The 21,139-nt window shown below is 41.4% G+C and overlaps 1 protein-coding gene and 1 long non-coding RNA gene across 2 annotated transcripts in view; one reads left to right on the forward strand and one right to left on the reverse strand.

The window, feature by feature from the left end:
* The window catches only part of wnt11 (wingless-type MMTV integration site family, member 11), a 62,750-nt gene that overhangs the window by 35,943 nt on the left and 5,668 nt on the right, over nt 1–21,139 (forward strand). Inside the window, exons 3-5 of the mRNA XM_034179026.1 lie at nt 7,188–7,432; nt 12,172–12,449; nt 13,021–13,313. Coding sequence (XP_034034917.1) covers nt 7,188–7,432; nt 12,172–12,449; nt 13,021–13,313 — 816 coding nt within the window. The remainder of the gene's footprint in view (nt 1–7,187; nt 7,433–12,171; nt 12,450–13,020; nt 13,314–21,139) is intronic.
* LOC117517885 lies at nt 145–19,495 on the reverse strand. Its single transcript, XR_004562877.1, has 3 exons — nt 19,297–19,495; nt 4,717–4,720; nt 145–156 (listed from the first exon to the last, which is right to left on the reverse strand). It is a non-coding gene; the product is annotated as an uncharacterized LOC117517885 (long non-coding RNA).

Genomic DNA, 21,139 nt, shown 5'->3' on the forward strand with positions numbered 1-21,139 from the left:
TGATAATTGGCAAAGCTTCTGGGGAAAACCTGGTCTTGTTAGGAGAGACGGCATCCATCCCACTTTAGAGGGAGCAGCTCTCATTTCTAGAAATCTGGCCAATTTTTTGGGATCCTCCAAACTGTGACTGTCTAGCGTTGGGACCAGGAGGCAGAGCTGTGGTCTTATACACCTCTCTGCAGCTTCTCTCCCCCTGCCATCCCCCTATTACCCCATCCCCGTAGAGACGGTGCCTGCTCCCAGACCACCAATAACTAGCAAAAATCTATTTAAGCATAAAAATTCAAAAAGAAAAAATAATATAGCACCTTCAATTGCACCACAGACTAAAACAGTTAAATGTGGTCTATTAAACATTAGGTCTCTTTCTTCTAAGTCCCTGTTGGTAAATGATATAATAATTGATCAACGTATTGATTTATTCTGCCTAACAGAAACTTGGTTACAGCAGGATGAATATGTTAGTTTAAATGAGTCAACACCCCCGAGTCACACTAACTGTCAGAATGCTCGTAGCACGGGCCGGGGCGGAGGATTAGCAGCAATCTTCCATTCCAGCTTATTAATTAATCAAAAACCTAGACAGAGCTTTAATTCATTTGAAAGCTTGTCTCTTAGTCTTGTCCATCCAAATTGGAAGTCCCAAAAACCAGTTTTATTTGTTATTATCTATCGTCCACCTGGTCGTTACTGTGAGTTTCTCTGAGAATTTTCAGACCTTTTGTCTGACTTAGTGCTTAGCTCAGATAAGATAATTATAGTGGGCGATTTTAACATCCACACAGATGCTGAGAATGACAGCCTCAACACTGCATTTAATCTATTATTAGACTCTATCGGCGTTGCTCAAAAAGTAAATGAGTCCACCCACCACTTTAATCATATTTTAGATCTTGTTCTGACTTATGGTATGGAAATAGAAGACTTAACAGTATTCCCTGAAAACTCCCTTTTGTCTGATCATTTTTTAATAACATTTACATTTACCCTGATGGACTACCCTGCAGTGGGGAATAAGTTTCATTACACTAGAAGTCTTTCAGAAAGCGCTGTAACTAGGTTTAAGGATATGATTCCTTCTTTATGTTCTCTAATGTCATATACCAACACAGAGCAGAGTAGCTACCTAAACTCTGTAAGGGAGTTAGAGTATCTTGTCAATAGTTTTACATCCTCATTGAAGACAACTTTGGATGCTGTAGCTCCTCTGAAAAAGAGAGCTTTAAATCAGAAGTGTCTGACTCCGTGGTATAACTCACAAACTCGTAGCTTAAAGCAGATAACCCGTAAGTTGGAGAGGAAATGGCGTCTCACTAATTTAGAAGATCTTCACTTAGCCTGGAAAAAGAGTTTGTTGCTCTATAAGAAAGCCCTTCGTGAAGCTAGGACATCTTTCTACTCATCACTAATTGAAGAAAATAAGAACAACCCCAGGTTTCTTTTCAGCACTGTAGCCAGGCTGACAAAGAGTCAGAGCTCTATTGAGCTGAGTATTCCATTATCTTTAACTAGTAATGAGTTCATGACTTTCTTTGCTAACAAAATTTTAACTATTAGAGAAAAAATTACTCATAACCATCCCAAAGACGTATCGTTATCTTTGGCTGCTTTCAGTGATGCCGGTATTTGGTTAGACTCTTTCTCTCCGATTGTTCTGTCTGAGTTATTTTCATTAGTTACTTCATCCAAACCATCAACATGTTTATTAGACCCCATTCCTACCAGGCTGCTCAAGGAAGCCCTACCATTATTTAATGCTTCGATCTTAAATATGATCAATCTATCTTTGTTAGTTGGCTATGTACCACAGGCTTTTAAGGTGGCAGTAATTAAACCATTACTTAAAAAGCCATCACTTGACCCAGCTATCTTAGCTAATTATAGGCCAATCTCCAACCTTCCTTTTCTCTCAAAATTCTTGAAAGGGTAGTTGTAAAACAGCTAACTGATCATCTGCAGAGGAATGGTCTATTTGAAGAGTTTCAGTCAGGTTTTAGAATTCATCATAGTACAGAAACAGCATTAGTGAAGGTTACAAATGATCTTCTTATGGCCTCGGACAGTGGACTCATCTCTGTGCTTGTTCTGTTAGACCTCAGTGCTGCTTTTGATACTGTTGACCATAAAATTTTATTACAGAGATTAGAGCATGCCATAGGTATTAAAGGCACTGCGCTGCGGTGGTTTGAATCATATTTGTCTAATAGATTACAATTTGTTCATGTAAATGGGGAATCTTCTTCACAGACTAAAGTTAATTATGGAGTTCCACAAGGTTCTGTGCTAGGACCAATTTTATTCACTTTATATATGCTTCCCTTAGGCAGTATTATTAGACGGTATTGCTTAAATTTTCATTGTTACGCAGATGATACCCAGCTTTATCTATCCATGAAGCCAGAGGACACACACCAATTAGCTAAACTGCAGGATTGTCTTACAGACATAAAGACATGGATGACCTCTAATTTCCTGCTTTTAAACTCAGATAAAACTGAAGTTATTGTTCTTGGCCCCACAAATCTTAGAAACATGGTGTCTAACCAGATCCTTACTCTGGATGGCATTACCCTGACCTCTAGTAATACTGTGAGAAATCTTGGAGTCATTTTTGATCAGGATATGTCATTCAAAGCGCATATTAAACAAATATGTAGGACTGCTTTTTTGCATTTACGCAATATCTCTAAAATCAGAAAGGTCTTGTCTCAGAGTGATGCTGAAAAACTAATTCATGCATTTATTTCCTCTAGGCTGGACTATTGTAATTCATTATTATCAGGTTGTCCTAAAAGTTCCCTAAAAAGCCTTCAGTTAATTCAAAATGCTGCAGCTAGAGTGCTGACGGGGACTAGAAGGAGAGAGCATATCTCACCCATATTGGCCTCTCTTCATTGGCTTCCTGTTAATTCTAGAATAGAATTTAAAATTCTTCTTCTTACTTATAAGGTTTTGAATAATCAGGTCCCATCTTATCTTAGGGACCTCGTAGTACCATATCACCCCAATAGAGCGCTTCGCTCTCAGACTGCAGGCTTACTTGTAGTTCCTAGGGTTTGTAAGAGTAGAATGGGAGGCAGAGCCTTCAGCTTTCAGGCACCTCCACCTCCAATCACACACACTCATGCAGCTCCTGGTCAACCACTTATCTGAGTTGTGGTGTGAGGCGAAGCCGTCACTGTCACACCAAACGCCAATCCTCCAGATAAGGAAACACTCCAGGAAAACGGCTGCAATAGAAGTTCAGGTTAAACACACACAGTGTCAGTCAGCAGAGAAATTACCTTGTTACTGGTAGTCGATTTCTCAGCGAGGAGGTGGAGTTGCAGTCCGGCTTTTATGATGGTGATGATGATGAACGAGTGACAGCTGGTGCAGGGGATGAATGACAGCTGTCACTTCTTCTAGGTCTGGCGCCCTCTCGTGCTTGGAGCCCGCACTCCAAGCAGGGCGACCTCTGGTGGTGGTGGGCCAGCAGTACCTCCTCTTCAGCGGCCCACACAACAGGAAGTCTGACTTCTGTCTGACTCTTGTAGAGATGAATGAGTTGAGACGAATGAGTTTGTCTCAACAAGAGTCAGACAGAAGTCAGACTTTCAGAGCAAGAATTTTAGCTGAGGAAGCTTCTGCGATTTGAAGCGAAACATCCTCGCATCAAGCAACCCAGTCCAGTCGAAGATTCAAGCTTCTCTACTATGGAAACCACCTGAACAATTGAGAGCCTACACATAAACTGCGAGTAGTTGATTATTGTTTATATTTGTTGTTTTGTTTTAATCATGGTTTGATTTTTAGAGTTCCGGTGTCACAGACCGAACAGTCCCCCCTAAAAATCCGTCCCCCCTGCCTTCACTGCGCATGCATCATTTTGGAGTGTCAGTAGTGATTCACCAAGTATCACCTTGTTTCTGCTTCAAACTGACTTTAGAGTGATTTAAGAGGTTTTAACTTTTTCATCTGATGATTAATAATCACATTATTCCCTTTGATCGCTTTGGGTGTCGACAGTCAGACTCATATGGAGCTAAATCCAGGCCAAAAGTTTTGTAATCTGAAAATAAAAAAAGATTGAAAAAAATACATTTTGAAACTGAAAATTCAACATTTGTTCTTGAATTTTATACTCGTTTTAAAAAGTATTAGCAAAATAAAAATAAGTGTAAGATATATATTTTTCAGTTTAAATCAATTTTGGATTCAGCTCTGTAATTATTTTGATCAAATAATTTATTTTCATTCAGATTTCTCTTTTTCACTTTCAGATCTTATTTTTTCAGTTTCAATCATGGCCTCGTTCTGGCATGGGAGGGCGTGGCTTCGATTGAGAGGGACGTGGAATTGTGAGTGACAGCAGAGCAATCAATCCTCACATGATGTTGCATTCAGGAATGTGGGTACTTTGATAGATAATGACTTAACACTTTCTCTCCACTGTGTTGTCTTGATACCTCTAAATAAAGTGATGCTAAAGATGTCTATTACAAGTAATTCTAGACCACTCTTGGTCATTTTTGATGTTTAAAAACTGGAAAATATGCAAGATTGTAAAGTTTAACACCTATACTTAAAAAAAACGATGTGTCCCAAATCCACACAAGACCGTGAATGCAGCACAGCATCGCAGCATGAAAATGAGGCAGGTCGCTCATTTTACAGGCTGCCAGCAGTTATTGTGCATCAAGCAGTGAAGTGTTACGAGCTTTCACACAGAGAGACCTGGCTCAGCAGATCTGAAGGAAGCTTTAATATGGCCAGAACCAAGCAGACCGCCCGGGAATCCAAAGCCGCCCGGAAGAGCACTCCAGCTACCGGCGGTGTGAAGAAGCCTCACCATTACAGGCGTGGCACTGTGGCACTCTGCCGCTACCAGAAATCCACCGAGCTGCTGATCCGTAAGCTGCCCTTCCAGCACCTGGTGAGAGAAATCGCTCAGGACTTCAAGACCGACCTCTGCTTTCAGAGCTCCGCTGTGATGCTCTGCAGGAGGCCGGCGAGGCTGACCTGGTTGGCAGCTTGTGGATCAGCAGCTCGGTGGATTTCTGGTAGCAGCGGATCTCTCTCAGCGTCTCAGTGTCGTGCCTGTAACTGCAAGGCTTGTTCACACCGCCGGTAGCCGGAGCGCTCTTCCAGCTTTGGCTTTGGATTTACGGGCGGTCTGCTTGGTTCTGATCATATTAAGTTTACGCTGTGAAACTGCCGGCCACTTCATTAAATTCACTATCCGGTGCAACATACAGATCCACTGAACCAACTGCTACACATTGATCACAATAAACATCTTTATCTCGAGGGTTTAAAGCCTCGTACTAAGCTTTCATTCCCCTCTATTTTCTTTCACGTGCCAGCCGCGTAGTAAATAAATGATGGAGACGGGAGCAGAGTCATTATCTACCAAAGTGCCCACGTTTCCTGAAAGCAACATCATGTGAGGACTGATTGTTCTGCTGTCACTCACAATTCCACACCCCTCTCAATCGAAGCCATGCCCTCCCACACTAGAACGGGACCAAGATTGAAACTGAAAAAATAAGATCTGAAAGTGAAAAAAGAAATCTGTATGAAAATAAATTATTTGATCAAAATAATTACAGAGCTGAATCAAAAATTTATTTAAACTGAAAAATATATATCTTACACTTATTTTTATTTTAATAATACTTTTTAAATGATTATAAAATTCAAGAACAAACATTGAATTTTCAGTTTCAAAATTTATTTTTTCAATCTTTTTTTATTTTCAGATTACAAAACGTTTGGCCTGGATTTAGCTCCATAGGACTCAGAGTCTGACTTAGACGTGCTGCTGTCGTGCTCTGATCGGTCCCTCATCTTTTATTATGAAATAATGCTGAATTTATGTGGAAATGATTGTTGTACAAAAGCTTTAGATATCTGTCGCTGAGACAGATGATGACTGGAGTGCAGTTTGAAGCAGAAATGAGGTAATAATCGGTGAATCAATGCTGACGCTTAGAAATGACGCTGCTGATGCTCTGAAATGAAATGCTGAAAAACTAATTCATGCATTTATTTCCTCTAGGCTGGACTATTGTAATTCATTATTATCAGGTTGTCCTAAAAGTTCCCTGAAAAGCCTTCAGTTAATTCAAAATGCTGCAGCTAGAGTACTGATGGGGACTAGAAGGAGAGAGCATATCTCACCCATATTGGCCTCTCTTCATTGGCTTCCTGTTAATTCTAGAATAGAATTTAAAATTCTTCTTCTTACTTATAAGGTTTTGAATAATCAGGTCCCTTCTTATCTTAGGGACCTCATAGTACCATATCACCCCAATAGAGCGCTTCACTCTCAGACTGCAGGCTTACTTGTAGTTCCTAGGGTTTGTAAGAGTAGAATGGGAGGCAGAGCCTTCAGCTTTCAGGCTCCTCTCCTGTGGAACCAGCTCCCAATTCAGATCAGGGAGACAGACACCCTCTCTACTTTTAAGATTAGGCTTAAAACTTTCCTTTTTGCTAAAGCTTATAGTTAGGGCTGGATCAGGTGACCCTGAACCATCCCTTAGTTATGCTGCTATAGACTTAGACTGCTGGGGGGTTCCCATGATGCACTGAGTGTTTCTTTCTCTTTTTGCTCTGTATGCACCACTCTGCATTTAATCATTAGTGATTGATCTCTGCTCCCCTCCACAGCATGTCTTTTTCCTGGTTCTCTCCCTCAGCCCCAACCAGTCCCAGCAGAAGACTGCCCCTCCCTGAGCCTGGTTCTGCTGGAGGTTTCTTCCTGTTAAAAGGGAGTTTTTCCTTCCCACTGTAGCCAAGTGCTTGCTCATAGGGGGTTGTTTTGACCGTTGGGGTTTTTCTGTAATTATTGTATGGCTTTTGCCTTACAGTATAAAGTTTAAAGCGCCTTGGGGCAACTGTTTGTTGTGATTTGGCGCTATATAAATAAAATTGATTTGATTTGAAATGATGTGCAGTGAAGGCAGGGGGACCGATTTTTAAGTGGGACCGTTCGGTCGGTAACACCGGTGTTTATTAAAAGCACTTTGAAATGAATAATCTGCCCCAGAAATTGCTACACCAATAAAGTTCATAATTTATTGTTATTATTATTAGCTGCAGATCGGCACTAAAAGTATTATTCTCATAAAGGCTTCTTTTCACTGGGGGGGGCTTACAAAATATGCAGACAGAACCTTTTAATTTTCTTTCCGTCCACATTGCAGAGCGCTGTCGCACACGCCAGCATCAACATACATCAACCAGACTCAGCACTGTAAACTGCTGCCCGGCTTGGTGTCCTCCCAGGCACAGCTGTGTCGCAGCAACCTGGAGCTCATGCAGACCATCATCCAAGCTGCCCGCGAAGTCAAGAAAACATGTCAGAAGACCTTTGCTGACATGCGCTGGAACTGCTCATCAATTGACATCCCCATCGATGCCCCGAAGTACCGGCCAGACCTCGACCGAGGTATGTCATTTGTAGTGAGAGTGGAGACTGTGCTTACTAAGAGTTCCACCAGGATTTTACTTTATTTTTTACCCAGTAGTACAATGTGTGTGGTACAGTTGCTCCCGGTGTGTAGTGGGTGCCTTGCATGGCAGCAGCCTCACATCAGGGTGAATATGAGGCATTGATGTGTAAAGCGCTTAGAGCGTCTGAGGATACAAAATTATAATTCTAAAATTCAGAATTTTTGCACTTCCCTAGTGCACAACTTGGTATTACGTCTACTTGGTGTGATGCTACTTGGCAAAGTGTCTAATTTAGTTGGGGTAATTGGTAGTGGAGGAATGTTTATGCAGTTACTTGATAATGGTAATACAACCCCAATTCCAATTAAGTTGGGACATTGTGTAAAATGTAAATAAAAACAGAATACAATGATTTGCAAATCCTCTTCAACCTATATTCAATTGAAGACACCACAAAGACAAGATATTTAATGTTCAGACTGATAGACTTTATTGTGTTACTGTGTTACATCACCTTTCCTTCTAACAACACTCAATAAGCATTTGGGAACTGAGGACACTAATTGTTGAAGCTTTGTAGCTGGAATTCTTCCCCATTCTTGCTTGATGTACGACTTCAGTTGTTCAACAGTCCGGGGTCTCTGTTGTCGTATTTGCTGCTTCATAATGCGCCACACATTTTCAATGGGCAACAGGTCTGGACTGCAGGCAGGCCAGTCTAGTACCCGCACTCTTTTACTACGAAGCCACGCTGTTGTAACACGTGCAGAATGTGGCTTGGCATTGTCTTGCTGAAATAAGCAGGGACATCCCTGAAAAAGACGTTGCTTGGATGGCAGCATGTGTTGCTCCAAAACCTGGATGTACCTTTCAGCATTGATGGTGCCATCACAGATGTGTAAGTTGCCCATGCCATGGGCACTAACACACCCCCTACCATCACAGATCAATCAATCAATCAATCAATCAATCAATTTTTTTATATAGCGCCAAATCACAACAAACAGTTGCCCCAAGATGCTTTATATTGTAAGGCAAGGCCATACAATAATTATGTAAAACCCCAACGGTCAAAAACGACCCCCTGTGAGCAAGCACTTGGCTACAGTGGGAAGGAAAAACTCCCTTTTAACAGGAAGAAACCTCCAGCAGAACCAGGCTCAGGGAGGGGCAGTCTTCTGCTGGGACTGGTTGGGGCTGAGGGAGAGAACCAGGAAAAAGACATGCTGTGGAGGGGAGCAGAGATCGATCACTAATGATTAAATGCAGAGTGGTGCATACAGAGCAAAAAGAGAAAGAAACAGTGCATCATGGGAACCCCCAGCAGTCTACGTCTATAGCAGCATAACTAAGGGATGGTTCAGGGTCACCTGATCCAGCCCTAACTATAAGCTTTAGCAAAAAGGAAAGTTTTAAGCCTAATCTTAAAAGTAGAGAGGGTGTCTGTCTCCCTGATCTGAATTGGGAGCTGGTTCCACAGGAGAGGAGCCTGAAAGCTGAAGGCTCTGCCTCCCATTCTACTCTTACAAACCCTAGGAACTACAAGTAAGCCTGCAGTCTGAGAGCGAAGCGCTCTATTGGGGTGATATGGTACTACGAGGTCCCTAAGATAAGATGGGACCTGATTATTCAAAACCTTATAAGTAAGAAGAAGAATTTTAAATTCTATTCTAGAATTAACAGGAAGCCAATGAAGAGAGGCCAATATGGGTGAGATATGCTCTCTCCTTCTAGTCCCCGTCAGTACTCTAGCTGCAGCATTTTGAATTAACTGAAGGCTTTTTAGGGAACTTTTAGGACAACCTGATAATAATGAATTACAATAGTCCAGCCTAGAGGAAATAAATGCATGAATTAGTTTTTCAGCATCACTCTGAGACAAGACCTTTCTGATTTTAGAGATATTGCGTAAATGCAAAAAAGCAGTCCTACATATTTGTTTAATATGCGCTTTGAATGACATATCCTGATCAATAATGACTCCAAGATTTCTCACAGTATTACTAGAGGTCAGGGTAATGCCATCCACAGTAAGGATCTGGTTAGACACCATGTTTCTAAGATTTGTGGGGCCAAGTACAATAACTTCAGTTTTATCTGAGTTTAAAAGCAGGAAATTAGAGGTCATCCATGTCTTTATGTCTGTAAGACAATCCTGCAGTTTAGCTAATTGGTGTGTGTCCTCTGGCTTCATGGATAGATAAAGCTGGGTATCATCTGCGTAACAATGAAAATTTAAGCAATACCGTCTAATAATACTGCCTAAGGGAAGCATGTATAAAGTGAATAAAATTGGTCCTAGCACAGAACCTTGTGGAACTCCATAATTAACTTTAGTCTGTGAAGAAGATTCCCCATTTACATGAACAAATTGTAATCTATTAGACAAATATGATTCAAACCACCGCAGCGCAGTGCCTTTAATACCTATGGCATGCTCTAATCTCTGTAATAAAATTTTATGGTCAACGGTATCAAAAGCAGCACTGAGGTCTAACAGAACAAGCACAGAGATGAGTCCACTGTCCGAGGCCATAAGAAGATCATTTGTAACCTTCACTAATGCTGTTTCTGCACTATGATGAATTCTAAAACCTGACTGAAACTCTTCAAATAGACCATTCCTCTGCAGATGATCAGTTAGCTGTTTTACAACTACCCTTTCAAGAATTTTTGAGAGAAAAGGAAGGTTGGAGATTGGCCTATAATTAGCTAAGATAGCTGGGTCAAGTGATGGCTTTTTAAGTAATGGTTTAATTACTGCCACCTTAAAAGCCTGTGGTACATAGCCAACTAACAAAGATAGATTGATCATATTTAAGATCGAAGCATTAAATAATGGTAGGGCTTCCTTGAGCAGCCTGGTAGGAATGGGGTCTAATAAACATGTTGATGGTTTGGATGAAGTAACTAATGAAAATAACTCAGACAGAACAATCGGAGAGAAAGAGTCTAACCAAATACCGGCATCACTGAAAGCAGCCAAAGATAACGATATGTCTTTGGGATGGTTATGAGTAATTTTTTCTCTAATAGTTAAAATTTTGTTAGCAAAGAAAGTCATGAAGTCATTACTAGTTAAAGTTAATGGAATACTCAGCTCAATAGAGCTCTGACTCTTTGTCAGCCTGGCTACAGTGCTGAAAAGAAACCTGGGGTTGTTCTTATTTTCTTCAATTAGTGATGAGTAGAAAGATGTCCTAGCTTTACAGAGGACTTTTTTATAGAGCAACAGACTCTTTTTCCAGGCTAAGTGAAGATCTTCTAAATTAGTGAGACGCCATTTCCTCTCCAACTTACGGGTTATCTGCTTTAAGCTACGAGTTTGTGAGTTATACCACGGAGTCAGGCACTTCTGATTTAAAGCTGGCTTTTGAACTTTGCACTGGTAACAATCTGGATGGTCTTTTTCCTCTTTTGTCCAGAGGACACGAATGCTTGAGTGTTGTTAGAAGGAAAGGTGATGTAACACAGTGGTAAACATACCACTGTCCCAGCTTTTTTGAAACATGTTGCAGGCATCCATTTCAAAATGAGCAAATATTTGCACAAAAACAATAAAGTTTATCAGTTTGAACATTAAATATCTTGTCTTTGTGGTGTATTCAGTTGAATATAGGTTGAAGAGGATTTGCGGATCATTGTATTCTGTTTTTATTTACATTTTACACAACATCCCAACTTCATTGGAAATGGGGTTTTAGTAGACTTGGGGTAGTTGGTAACGGAGCTGTCTGATTATGCAGTTACTTGATAATGGTGACAGTAGACTTGGGGTAGTCGGTAATGGAGCTGTCTGATTATGCAGTTACTTGATAATGGTGACAGTAGACTTGGGGTAGTTGGTAATGGAGCTGTCTGATTAGCACTGTGATGTCATCGGCAAATTACAGCACGCAATTCAGGATTAGAATCCGATTGGCTGAATTTTAGACAGTTGAGAAATAAATTAACTTCTCTTATACGAAAGTCAAAGTCCGAATTTTATTTATCCACAACAGATATATTGTATGGCTTTGCCTTACAATATAAAGCGCCTTGGGGCAACTGTTTGTTGTGATTTGGCGCTATATAAATAAAATTGATTGAATTGATTGATTGATTGATTATGCAGTTACTTGATAATGGTGACAGTAGACTTGGGGTAGTCGGTAAGGGAGCAGTGTGGTTATGAAACTACTTGGTAGTGGGGCTAGTTGTTGTGATGCTACTTGGTAATGGGTCTTTGTGATTCCACAGTAGTTGGCATTCTGTCCTCATATCCTCATAGCAAGAAGGTTCTGGGCTCAAACCGACTGATACCCATTCTCCTCAGAGAACTCTCCTCAAACCTATGTCAGGAAGGGCATCTGTCAAAAAAAAGCTGTGGCAGTTCAAGATGCCGATCCATACTGGCTCCACTGTGGCTAATAGGGACAACAGAAAGATACAAAGGGGCAGGCAAACAGGAAACTTTGAGAACATAGACAGATTTATTTTTTTTTAATCACAAAAGGACGTGAAAAATAACAGTTTTGAAATAATAATATTTTACTTTTTAAATTCATAAATCTGTCATTTACTGCTCTGTGTAATTATGGTTGCATTGATTTTTTTGTATTAGTACTCATGGGCTGGTACACTTACCTTCTGAGTGAAAGATTGTGATTGGGTTTTTTTTTTTTTTTTAAATTGTCAACGTTTCTAAAAACATACTTTCAATGTATAACCCAGGTTTCCAATTTATATCATCAGGAACGAGGGAGGCTGCATTTGTCTATGCCCTGTCTGCGGCTACCATTAGCCACACCATAGCACGGGCATGCACATCGGGAGATTTGCGGTTGTGCTCCTGTGGTCCAATTCCCTCAGAGATTCCAGAACCCGGGTATCGGTGGGGCGGCTGTGCTGATAATCTGCACTACGGACTGATCATGGGTTCCAAGTTCTCTGATGCTCCAATGAAGATGAAGCGGGCTGGCTCCCACGCCAACAAACTTATGCACCTACACAACAGTGAAGTTGGGAGACAAGTAAGAAACAACATTTCACACCACAGTTAAGAATTAAATTATGAACTACTTTACCTTGAAATACTTGCAGTAGAAAAGATCACAGATCAAATTACATTGTTTTTCAAGTGTGGTGAAGATTAGATTGAAGGAGGTCTACTACTTTGTATTCTAAAGCTTTATTTATTGTATAGCGGAATGCTGAAACACATTTTTGTGGGAAGTTGATGTTTCTCTTCGTCGGCCACACATTTTGTTGCATATTCCTTTTCCTATAAATCGTTGTCCTATTTAAAGTCTGGAAATTGTTGCAGTGTTGCTTGTTGGTTGCAGATGTCCATCCACACTGTTTGTGTCTGCATAGTCACACCTAGTTCACTGTTGCGACCTCCAACACATAGCATCTGCTCCATCAGAATACCTACCCAGGAATAGGATCAGAAAGGATACAGGAACTGTAGTTGAGGAAGAGAAATTATTTTGTTTTGCAGGACAAAAGTTACAAGATTCTGAGTTAATTCCTTAATTACAAAAGGCCGCATAAAAGTGAAGATGACTGTCTAACATAAGTGTCTTCTGACCTTGTGACTAGGTATTGAGAGAGGCACTTGTGATGAAGTGTAAATGCCACGGCGTATCAGGATCCTGCTCAATACGGACCTGCTGGAGAGGCCTACAAGACCTGAGAGAAATTGCCATGGACCTAAAGACCAAATACCTGTCTGCCACCAAAGTGGTTCACCGGCCCATGGGGACTCGCAAGCAGCTGGTTCCCAAAGACATTGATATCAGGCCAGTGAGAGAGAATGAGCTGGTATACCTACAAAGCTCACCGGACTTCTGCACCAAGAATGAAAAACAGGGTTCCGTTGGCACACAGGACAGGTGAGTCTGTCACGTCTCGCCATGCGTGAAATGGAGATGATCATGTGATTGGTGATGCTGAGTCCAAACTATCTAGAAAGCATTTTGGATGTTTTTAGAAGAACATACTTGATTGAGTGCCTTCTCAGTTTGGAGGTGGCATTATTTGTCCAAATAGGAAATGAGCAACTCTGATTGCCTGCTCATCCAGGATGTTGACTTTAGGTAAGCGTCATCCTGCCTGGTGGCATCATTTATAGGCTGCATGATAACAGCCAGTGGCCCCTAAGAGTAAAATGTCTGAGCATGTGCCACTTTGACTGGGATCCTTGTCCTGCTATCTCAAACACTGACTAATGCAGTTATTCTTAGGACTGAGTGCACCCAGCTGATATCAATTGGAGTGGGCCACACAAACAGGGAAATGGTTAGCGGCCTCTCAAAGATAAAGGCTCACTTGCTCTATTCAGCTCCGGTGTTTTATTTGGGACAGTGTTTGGTCCTGCTTGTTTGTGGTCTGTGAGAACTTTGTGTAGGCAGAAAGGAACTCATTTGTCTGACTTGGAGCCATTATCAAAGACATACGGCATAAATACGCAGTGCTTAGAACCTGTTTTCCAAGTTTCCGTACATTTTTAAGTAGAAAACTATTCTTTGCATTTCAGCATTGGCACACACGGCACTGAAGGCTAATTTAATTGATCCTTTTTACAGCTGGAATGGCTAGTTCATAAAACATATGTGATAGTAAAAAAAAAAAAGATAAAATTAGACTTACTCCAGTTTCTCAAAATAATTTTGCTGTTTTGTTCGTTTCAGTCTTTCATTCATTTTTTGCTGGTTATCTGGGTCAGGGTCACGGTGGCAGCAAGTTAAACAGCCCATCCTACATTTTCCTCTCCTTGGCCAGGCCCTTGAAATCCTCATGGGGAATCCCTAGGCTTTCCCAAACCAGCTGGGAGATGTAATCCTTCCAGCATGTCCTGGGTCTTCCCCGGGGCCTTCCCCCAGAATGACTCTATATTGATCTTGGATTACCTGTCGATGGTGCGCCCATGTCACACAACCACTGACCCAAGGTGATGACTTATTGTCTTTGGTGCTCTGTCTTTTCGCTAGAATGTCTTAACGAATGGTGACCTACAGAGACAGACAGGGAGTATTGTATGCATTGTGAGGGAACTCGGGTACAACAATTTGGACACGTGGTGCGTTTTTCTGGGTATGATGCAGCACACAGTTGCCTCAGTGTCAAGGACCCCAATGGTTGGAGATGGCCAAGGGGTCACAAAGGTGGTTGTTCTGTAGTGTGGTTGATGCAGCAATGCATTGCTCCAGCACATTCTGTCAGATCTGTCCTGAAGTGGTGTAAACACCTCTTTGCTCAGTCCACAATGGAATACGCTCCAGTGCCCTCTGTGACCCCCAACGGGACAAGCGAAAGAGCATAAATTGATGGATGGTTTTGGTTTTAAATTGTTCTACACAAGGGATACTAGAATCGGTTAAACTACTTTTTTGTTTTTAACCATAATCATGTTTTCAGTGGTTTAAGTCAGATTTTATCTTCTACTGGTTCTGGCATCATTAAAGCATTTTTTTAACTTGCTTTAAACACATTGAAATGGAGCTAATAGAAGAACAGTATGTTTATTTTCGTTTGCAGTGGAGACGGCCTGGAAGTTAGAGAGATAGGCTTGTGTCCAAAGGATCCTTGGTTCAGTTCCCCACCAGACACCCACCCCTTGTTGTCCTCAGTGTGAAGTTGAGCACTGATGTTTGAATACAGTCCAAAGACCATAGTACACTTGCTTCCAAACAAAGGGTCCCTGGATCAAGACCACCTGTACCCCATTCTCCATGTACAACTTGTGCCAGGAAGGGCATCTGGAGTAAATCTTGTCTGAAATCGACATGCGGATCCATATCGGTTCTGCTGCATGGACCCCGGGCAAAAGGGGAGAAGCCAAATGAAATTAATATTACATATTGCAAAATCAGTCTTCTGCATTTAATCCATCTTAATTACAGTTAGACATAGTCCAACCCCTCGGAGCAGTGGATAGTCACAGTCCAGCGCCCAGGGGCCAACTCCGTGTACAGAGACACTACTTCGACATGAATCTTTTTATGACCAGCCAAAAGGAGCCAGAATCTTGTTTATTTAGTTACTTTGCTCTCCAAATATATAAACTCGACCTCCTACTGCTCCTCGAGCATTATCCAGCTAGTCATCTGTTCATTTATTAAGCCATTCAAATTTTACCAAATTAGAATAATCAGATATAAAAGCCAGCTGTTGTGTTTTTATGTGCACTTTTTGTAGGTTTTACTTCAGTGGTGACAGACAGAAACCGTGGCGGTGGGCTGCAGAGTCACCTCGGCTTTATAATAAGATCCACTGAAAGGCACGCGATGTTGTTGTATGTTAGGAATCTCAGACATCATATGACTGAAAAATTCATGTGCCGCTCAGCCTTGACCCCTCCACATATAAGCAGCAGAGATGCCTCGTGTCAGGGATGCCAAACATCGCTCGTCTCCAGCCTGATAACGTGGCGGCTACACTGCCTGCAACATTCATCCTTCTGCCAAGTCACGCAGTCCAGGGTTGCTGTTGTGAAGTAAACACACTTCAGTGTCCGTGAGTTCAAGATTGGACTGTTCACCACCACTTTTGTGTAGATTATAACGGTATAACTGAAACATTGTGTCACCTCATCGTACAACTTCACGTACTTAATGAAAATCCCTTCCGATCCTTTGTAAGCAGCTTGTGCACTGTGAGAGACCATCGACTGAGTCCTGGTCCAGTGGTGCTGAATTAAGGACAGATTTTAATCAGGCCGTACTCTTTAGCTGATTGTGGTTCTGTCTGACCTGTTCACAAAGCCTGAAAGCAGGAGAAACTCTGGACCAATCAGAGAGGCTTCAACAAGCACAAAGAGGGTCTTGGTTAAAGTGCGATAAGTGGAACAAAAGGTGTCCTGGTCCTGAGAACAGATCAGTCACTGACGTTACTGCTTAACGACTCGGTAATGCCACGTTTTAAACACAAGCCTGTAGAGTAGACGTGTAATCCAAACGCGAAACCATGTCGTGACTTTTAGTCTCCTGCTCACAGAGATGCTTTGTGGGTGATGGGAGTCTGGAATTTTTTGTTGATATTCTTAAGAGAAATGATCTCTAAATTAGTGAAAACATCAATGATTAGGAGAAGAAACCCAGGCTGTTTGATGGAACACACTCTAAAAAACAATACACTGGCTAACCTTAAAAAAAAGTTAAGGTAACACTTTATATTGACCCACTGGGATAGGCTCCACCCACGTGTGACGGGTGTGAATATAGAAAATTAATGAGTGAATTAATTTAGTTGGTTTAGTGTTTTTTATAAGTAATTCCAACTAGGCCATTGCTGAATAAATGCCATGAGACATTTAGTGAGACTAACTCAAGTTTAGTAAATAATTTCGTTAAGTAATTTAGTAAACTTGACTTGCTGATTCAACTTAATGAAATGGTTTTAGTGTTATTAAGTAATCAAATTACTTAATTTGTTATTTTAACTTCTTTATGTTACTTCCATTTTGAACTCAGCCACACTGGCCCGGATAAATGAGGAGGGTAGAAGGAAGCAGGGTGTTAACTGTAAAGTTTGTCAAATCTCAGCCATATGGCGTGTGCTGCCAGTACACCTTGCGATTTTGCAAGTTTTCCCACTTAGAATCATGGAGGGGTCTGAAATTTTCATCTTAGGTGCATGTCCACTGTGGAGACATAATCTAAAAAAAAAGAGAAAATCCAGAAATCACAATATATGATTTTTTAAAATAATTTATTTCTTTGTTACTGCTGCAAATAAGTATTTGAACACCTGTGAAAATCAGTTAATATTTGGTACAGTAGCCTTTGTTTGCATTTACAGAGGTCAAACATTTCCTGTAGTTTTTCACCAGGTTTGCACACACTGCAGCAGGGATTTTGGTCCACTCCTCCATACAGATCTTCTCTAGATCTTTCAGGTTTGGAGTTTCAGCTCCCTCCAAAGATTTTCTATTGAGTTCAGGTCTGGAGACTGGCCAGACCACTCCAGGACCTTGAAATGCTTCTTACGGAGCCCCTCTTTAGTTGCCCTGGCTGTGTGTTTGGGGTCACTGTCATGCTGAAGACCCAGCCATGACCCATCTTCAATGCTCTTACTGAGGGAAGGAGGTTTTTTGCCAAAATCTCGCAATACATGACCCCATCCATCCTCCCTTCAATACGGTGCAGTCGTCCTGTTCTCTTTGCAGAAGAGCACTCCCAGAGTATGATGTTTCCACCCCCATGCTTCACGGTTGGGATGGTTTTCTTGGGGTTGTTCTCATCCTCTAAACATGGTAAGTGGAGTTGATTCCAAAAAGCTCTATTCTGGTCTCATCTGACCACATGACCTCCTCCCATGCCTCCTCTGGATCATCCAGATGGTCACTGGTGAACTTCAAACGGGCCTGGACATATGCTGGCTTGAGCAGGGGGACCTTGCTGCCCTGCAGGATTTTAAACCATGACAGCATCATGTGTTACTAATGTAATCTTTGTGACTGTGGTCCCAGCTTTCTTCAGGTCATTGACCAGGTCCTCCTGTGTAGTTCTGAGCTTTCTCAGACTCATCCTTACCCCACAAAGTGAGATCTTGCATTGACTCCCAGACGAAGGGAGATTGAGTCATCTTGTGTTTCTTCCACTTTCTAATAAATAATCATAACAGTTGTTGTCTTCTACCAAGCTGCTTGCCTGTTGTCCTGTAGTCCATCCCAGCCTTGTGCAGGTCTACAGTTTTGTCCCTGGTGTCCTTAGACAGCTCTTTGGTCTTTGCTATGGTGGACAGGTTGGAGTGTGATTGATTGTGTGAACAGGTGTCTTTTTATACAGGTAACAAGTTCAAACAGGTGCAATTAATACAGGTAAAGAGTGCAGAATAAGAGGGCTTCTTAAAGAAAAATTAACAGGTCTGTGAGAGACAGAATTCTTGCTGGTTGGTAGGTGATCAAATACTTATTTGCAGCAGTAACATACAAATAAATTATTAAAAAAAATCATATACTCAACAAAAATATAAACGCAACACTTTTGGTTTTGCTCCCATTTTGTATGAGATGAACTCAAAGATCTAAAACTTTTTCCACATACACAATATCACCATTTCCCTCAAATATTGTTCACAAACCAGTCGAAATCTGTGATAGTGAGCACTTCTCCTTTGCTGAGATAATCCATCCCACCTCACAGGTGTGCCATATCAAGATGCTGATTAGACACCATGATTAGTGCACAGGTGTGCCTTAGACTGCCCACAATAAAAGGCCACTCTGAAAGGTGCAGTTTTATCACACAGCACAATGACACAGATGTCGCAAGATTTGAGGGAGCGTGCAGTTGGCATGCTGACAGCAGGAATGTCAACCAGGTAGTGCCGGACATGTACAAGAATAGTGTGACAGCGGTGAGATGCACAGTACGAATGGCAGACTCATTCAAGCTGGAGGTGGGATTACACTAAGGATCATCTCCGAGTCCATTGTTGTTATCAGTGATGATGGACAGGTTGATGGATGAGATCAGGTGGGAGTCTCCATGGACTATGAAGTTTGTAGATGAGATTGTGATCTGTAGTGAGAGTAGAGAGCAGGTTGAGTCTAGTCTAGAGATGTGGAGATACGCAGGGGAATGAAAATCAGTAAGAGTAAGATTGAGTACATGTGTGTGAATCAGAGGGATTCCATCAGAATAGTGCGGTTACAAGGAGTAGAGGTGGTGAAAATAGATAAGTTGAAATACTTGGGTTCAACTGTCCAAAGTGTGTTAGAGAGGTGAAGAAGAGAGTGCAGGCAGGGTGGAGTGGGTGGAGAAAGGTGGTAGGAGTGATTTATGACTGAAGAATATCTGCAAGAGTGAAGGAGAAAGTTTACAAAACAGTACTGAGATCAGTTATGTTGTATAGTGGTGCCAACAAAAAGACAGGAGGCAGAGCTGAAGATGCTGAGATTCTCTTTGGGAGTGACGAGGATGGACAGATTTAGGAATGAATATATTAGAGGTACAGTTCAGGTGGGACTGTTTGGAGACAAAGTCAGAGAGGTGAGATTGAGATGGTTTGGACATGTGCAGAGGAGGGACCCAGGGTATATAGGGAGAAGGATGCTGAGGATGGAGCCACCAGGCAGAAGAAGAGGGAGACCAAAGAGGAGGTTTCTGGATGTGCTGAGAGAGGACATGTCGGTGTTTGGTGAGACAGATGACAGGGTGAGATGGAAACAATTGATCTGCTGTCGTGACCCCTAACGCGAGCAGCCGAAAGAACAGTTTATTTCCATTCTGCTCAGAAATGGCTATACGCTTTTTTTTTTCTTTTTTTTTTTAGGATTCTTCACATATTTCACTTAAGTCAGAATAAATTATACATGTAGCAATTCCATTCTTACGATTAAACTGTCAACCTATGTCCAACTTTTGTACAATCTTGTAAATTTTCAACTTATTTTTTAAACCTGACAATGTTCTTCAGTACACACTAATACCATGAAACATTTAAATGTGCAAGAGGAGCTCATCTGCAATGCCCAACATCTTGTATTGTCAACCAAATGGATTACTATGGTGGAAAAGAGAGGCCACAATGCTTCCAAATTAAGACAGCACTAGAAAATTTAGAAAACACACAGTAGTGTTCAGAATAATAGTAGTGCTATGTGACTAAAAGATTAATCCAGGTTTTGAGTATATTTCTTATTGTTACATGGGAAACAAGGTACCAGTAGATTCTCATAAATCCAACAAGATAAATGGGCTGCATTTATATAGCGCTTTTCCATCTGCATCAGACGCTCAAAGTGCTTTACAATTATGCCTCACATTCACCCCGATGTCAGGGTGCTGCCACACAAGGCGCTCACTACACACCGGGAGCAATAGGGGATTAAAGACCTTGCCCAAGGGCCCTTAGTGATTTTTCCAGTCAGGCGGGGATTTGAACCCATGATCTTCTGGACTCAAGCCCAGCACCTTAACCACCAGACCATCACCTCCCCAAACTGTAAAACTGTGGTTATACAACTAAATACTAGTTTAGTGATTCACAGGATTGCTAAAAAAGCAGTTTGAACACAATAGTTTTGAGTTTGTAGCGTCAACAGCAGATGCTACTATCATTGTGAACAGAGGTGCCATTAGGTGTGCTAACTGCAGCACAATAGTTGCTAATTAGAGCTATTGTTTAGTCACTAGCCTATAGCAGTCTGCCTCTCAGTAGGAGGGGTCTGGTTAGGTTTAAAACTCTAGCTTTTGTTGGCTTCTGTTTTATTCTTCTCTACAAGAGTCAGACAGAAGTCAGACTTCCAGAGCAAGAATTTTAGCTGAGGAAGCTTCTGCGATTTGAAGCGAAACGTCCTCGTGTCAAGCAACCCAGTCCAGTCGAAGATTCAAGCTTCTCTACTATTGTGAATACCCCCTTTTCTACTTTTTTTTTTTTTTTTTTTTACTAATTGCCCAATTTCATAGCCTTAAGAGTGTGCATATCATGAATGCTTGGTCTTGTTGGATTTGTGAGAATTTACTGAATCTACTGGTACCTTGTTTCCCATGTAACAATAAGAAATATACTCAAAACCTGGATTAATCTTTTTAGTCACATAGTACTACTATTATTCTGAACACTACTATATAACTACAAAGGATGTAGACAAGTCAGTTCAGAGAAATAATGCATGCTGTTAGTCACTTCTCAGCATTGTCTTTAAAATCCCACAAGAAACCTTCCTTTAAAAGTCACTAATTTTGTCTGACAGGCCAGATCAGACATGTAA

This window comes from Thalassophryne amazonica, chromosome 9 (genome assembly GCF_902500255.1).
Source record: "Thalassophryne amazonica chromosome 9, fThaAma1.1, whole genome shotgun sequence".
Classification (NCBI taxonomy): Eukaryota; Metazoa; Chordata; class Actinopteri; order Batrachoidiformes; family Batrachoididae; genus Thalassophryne; species Thalassophryne amazonica.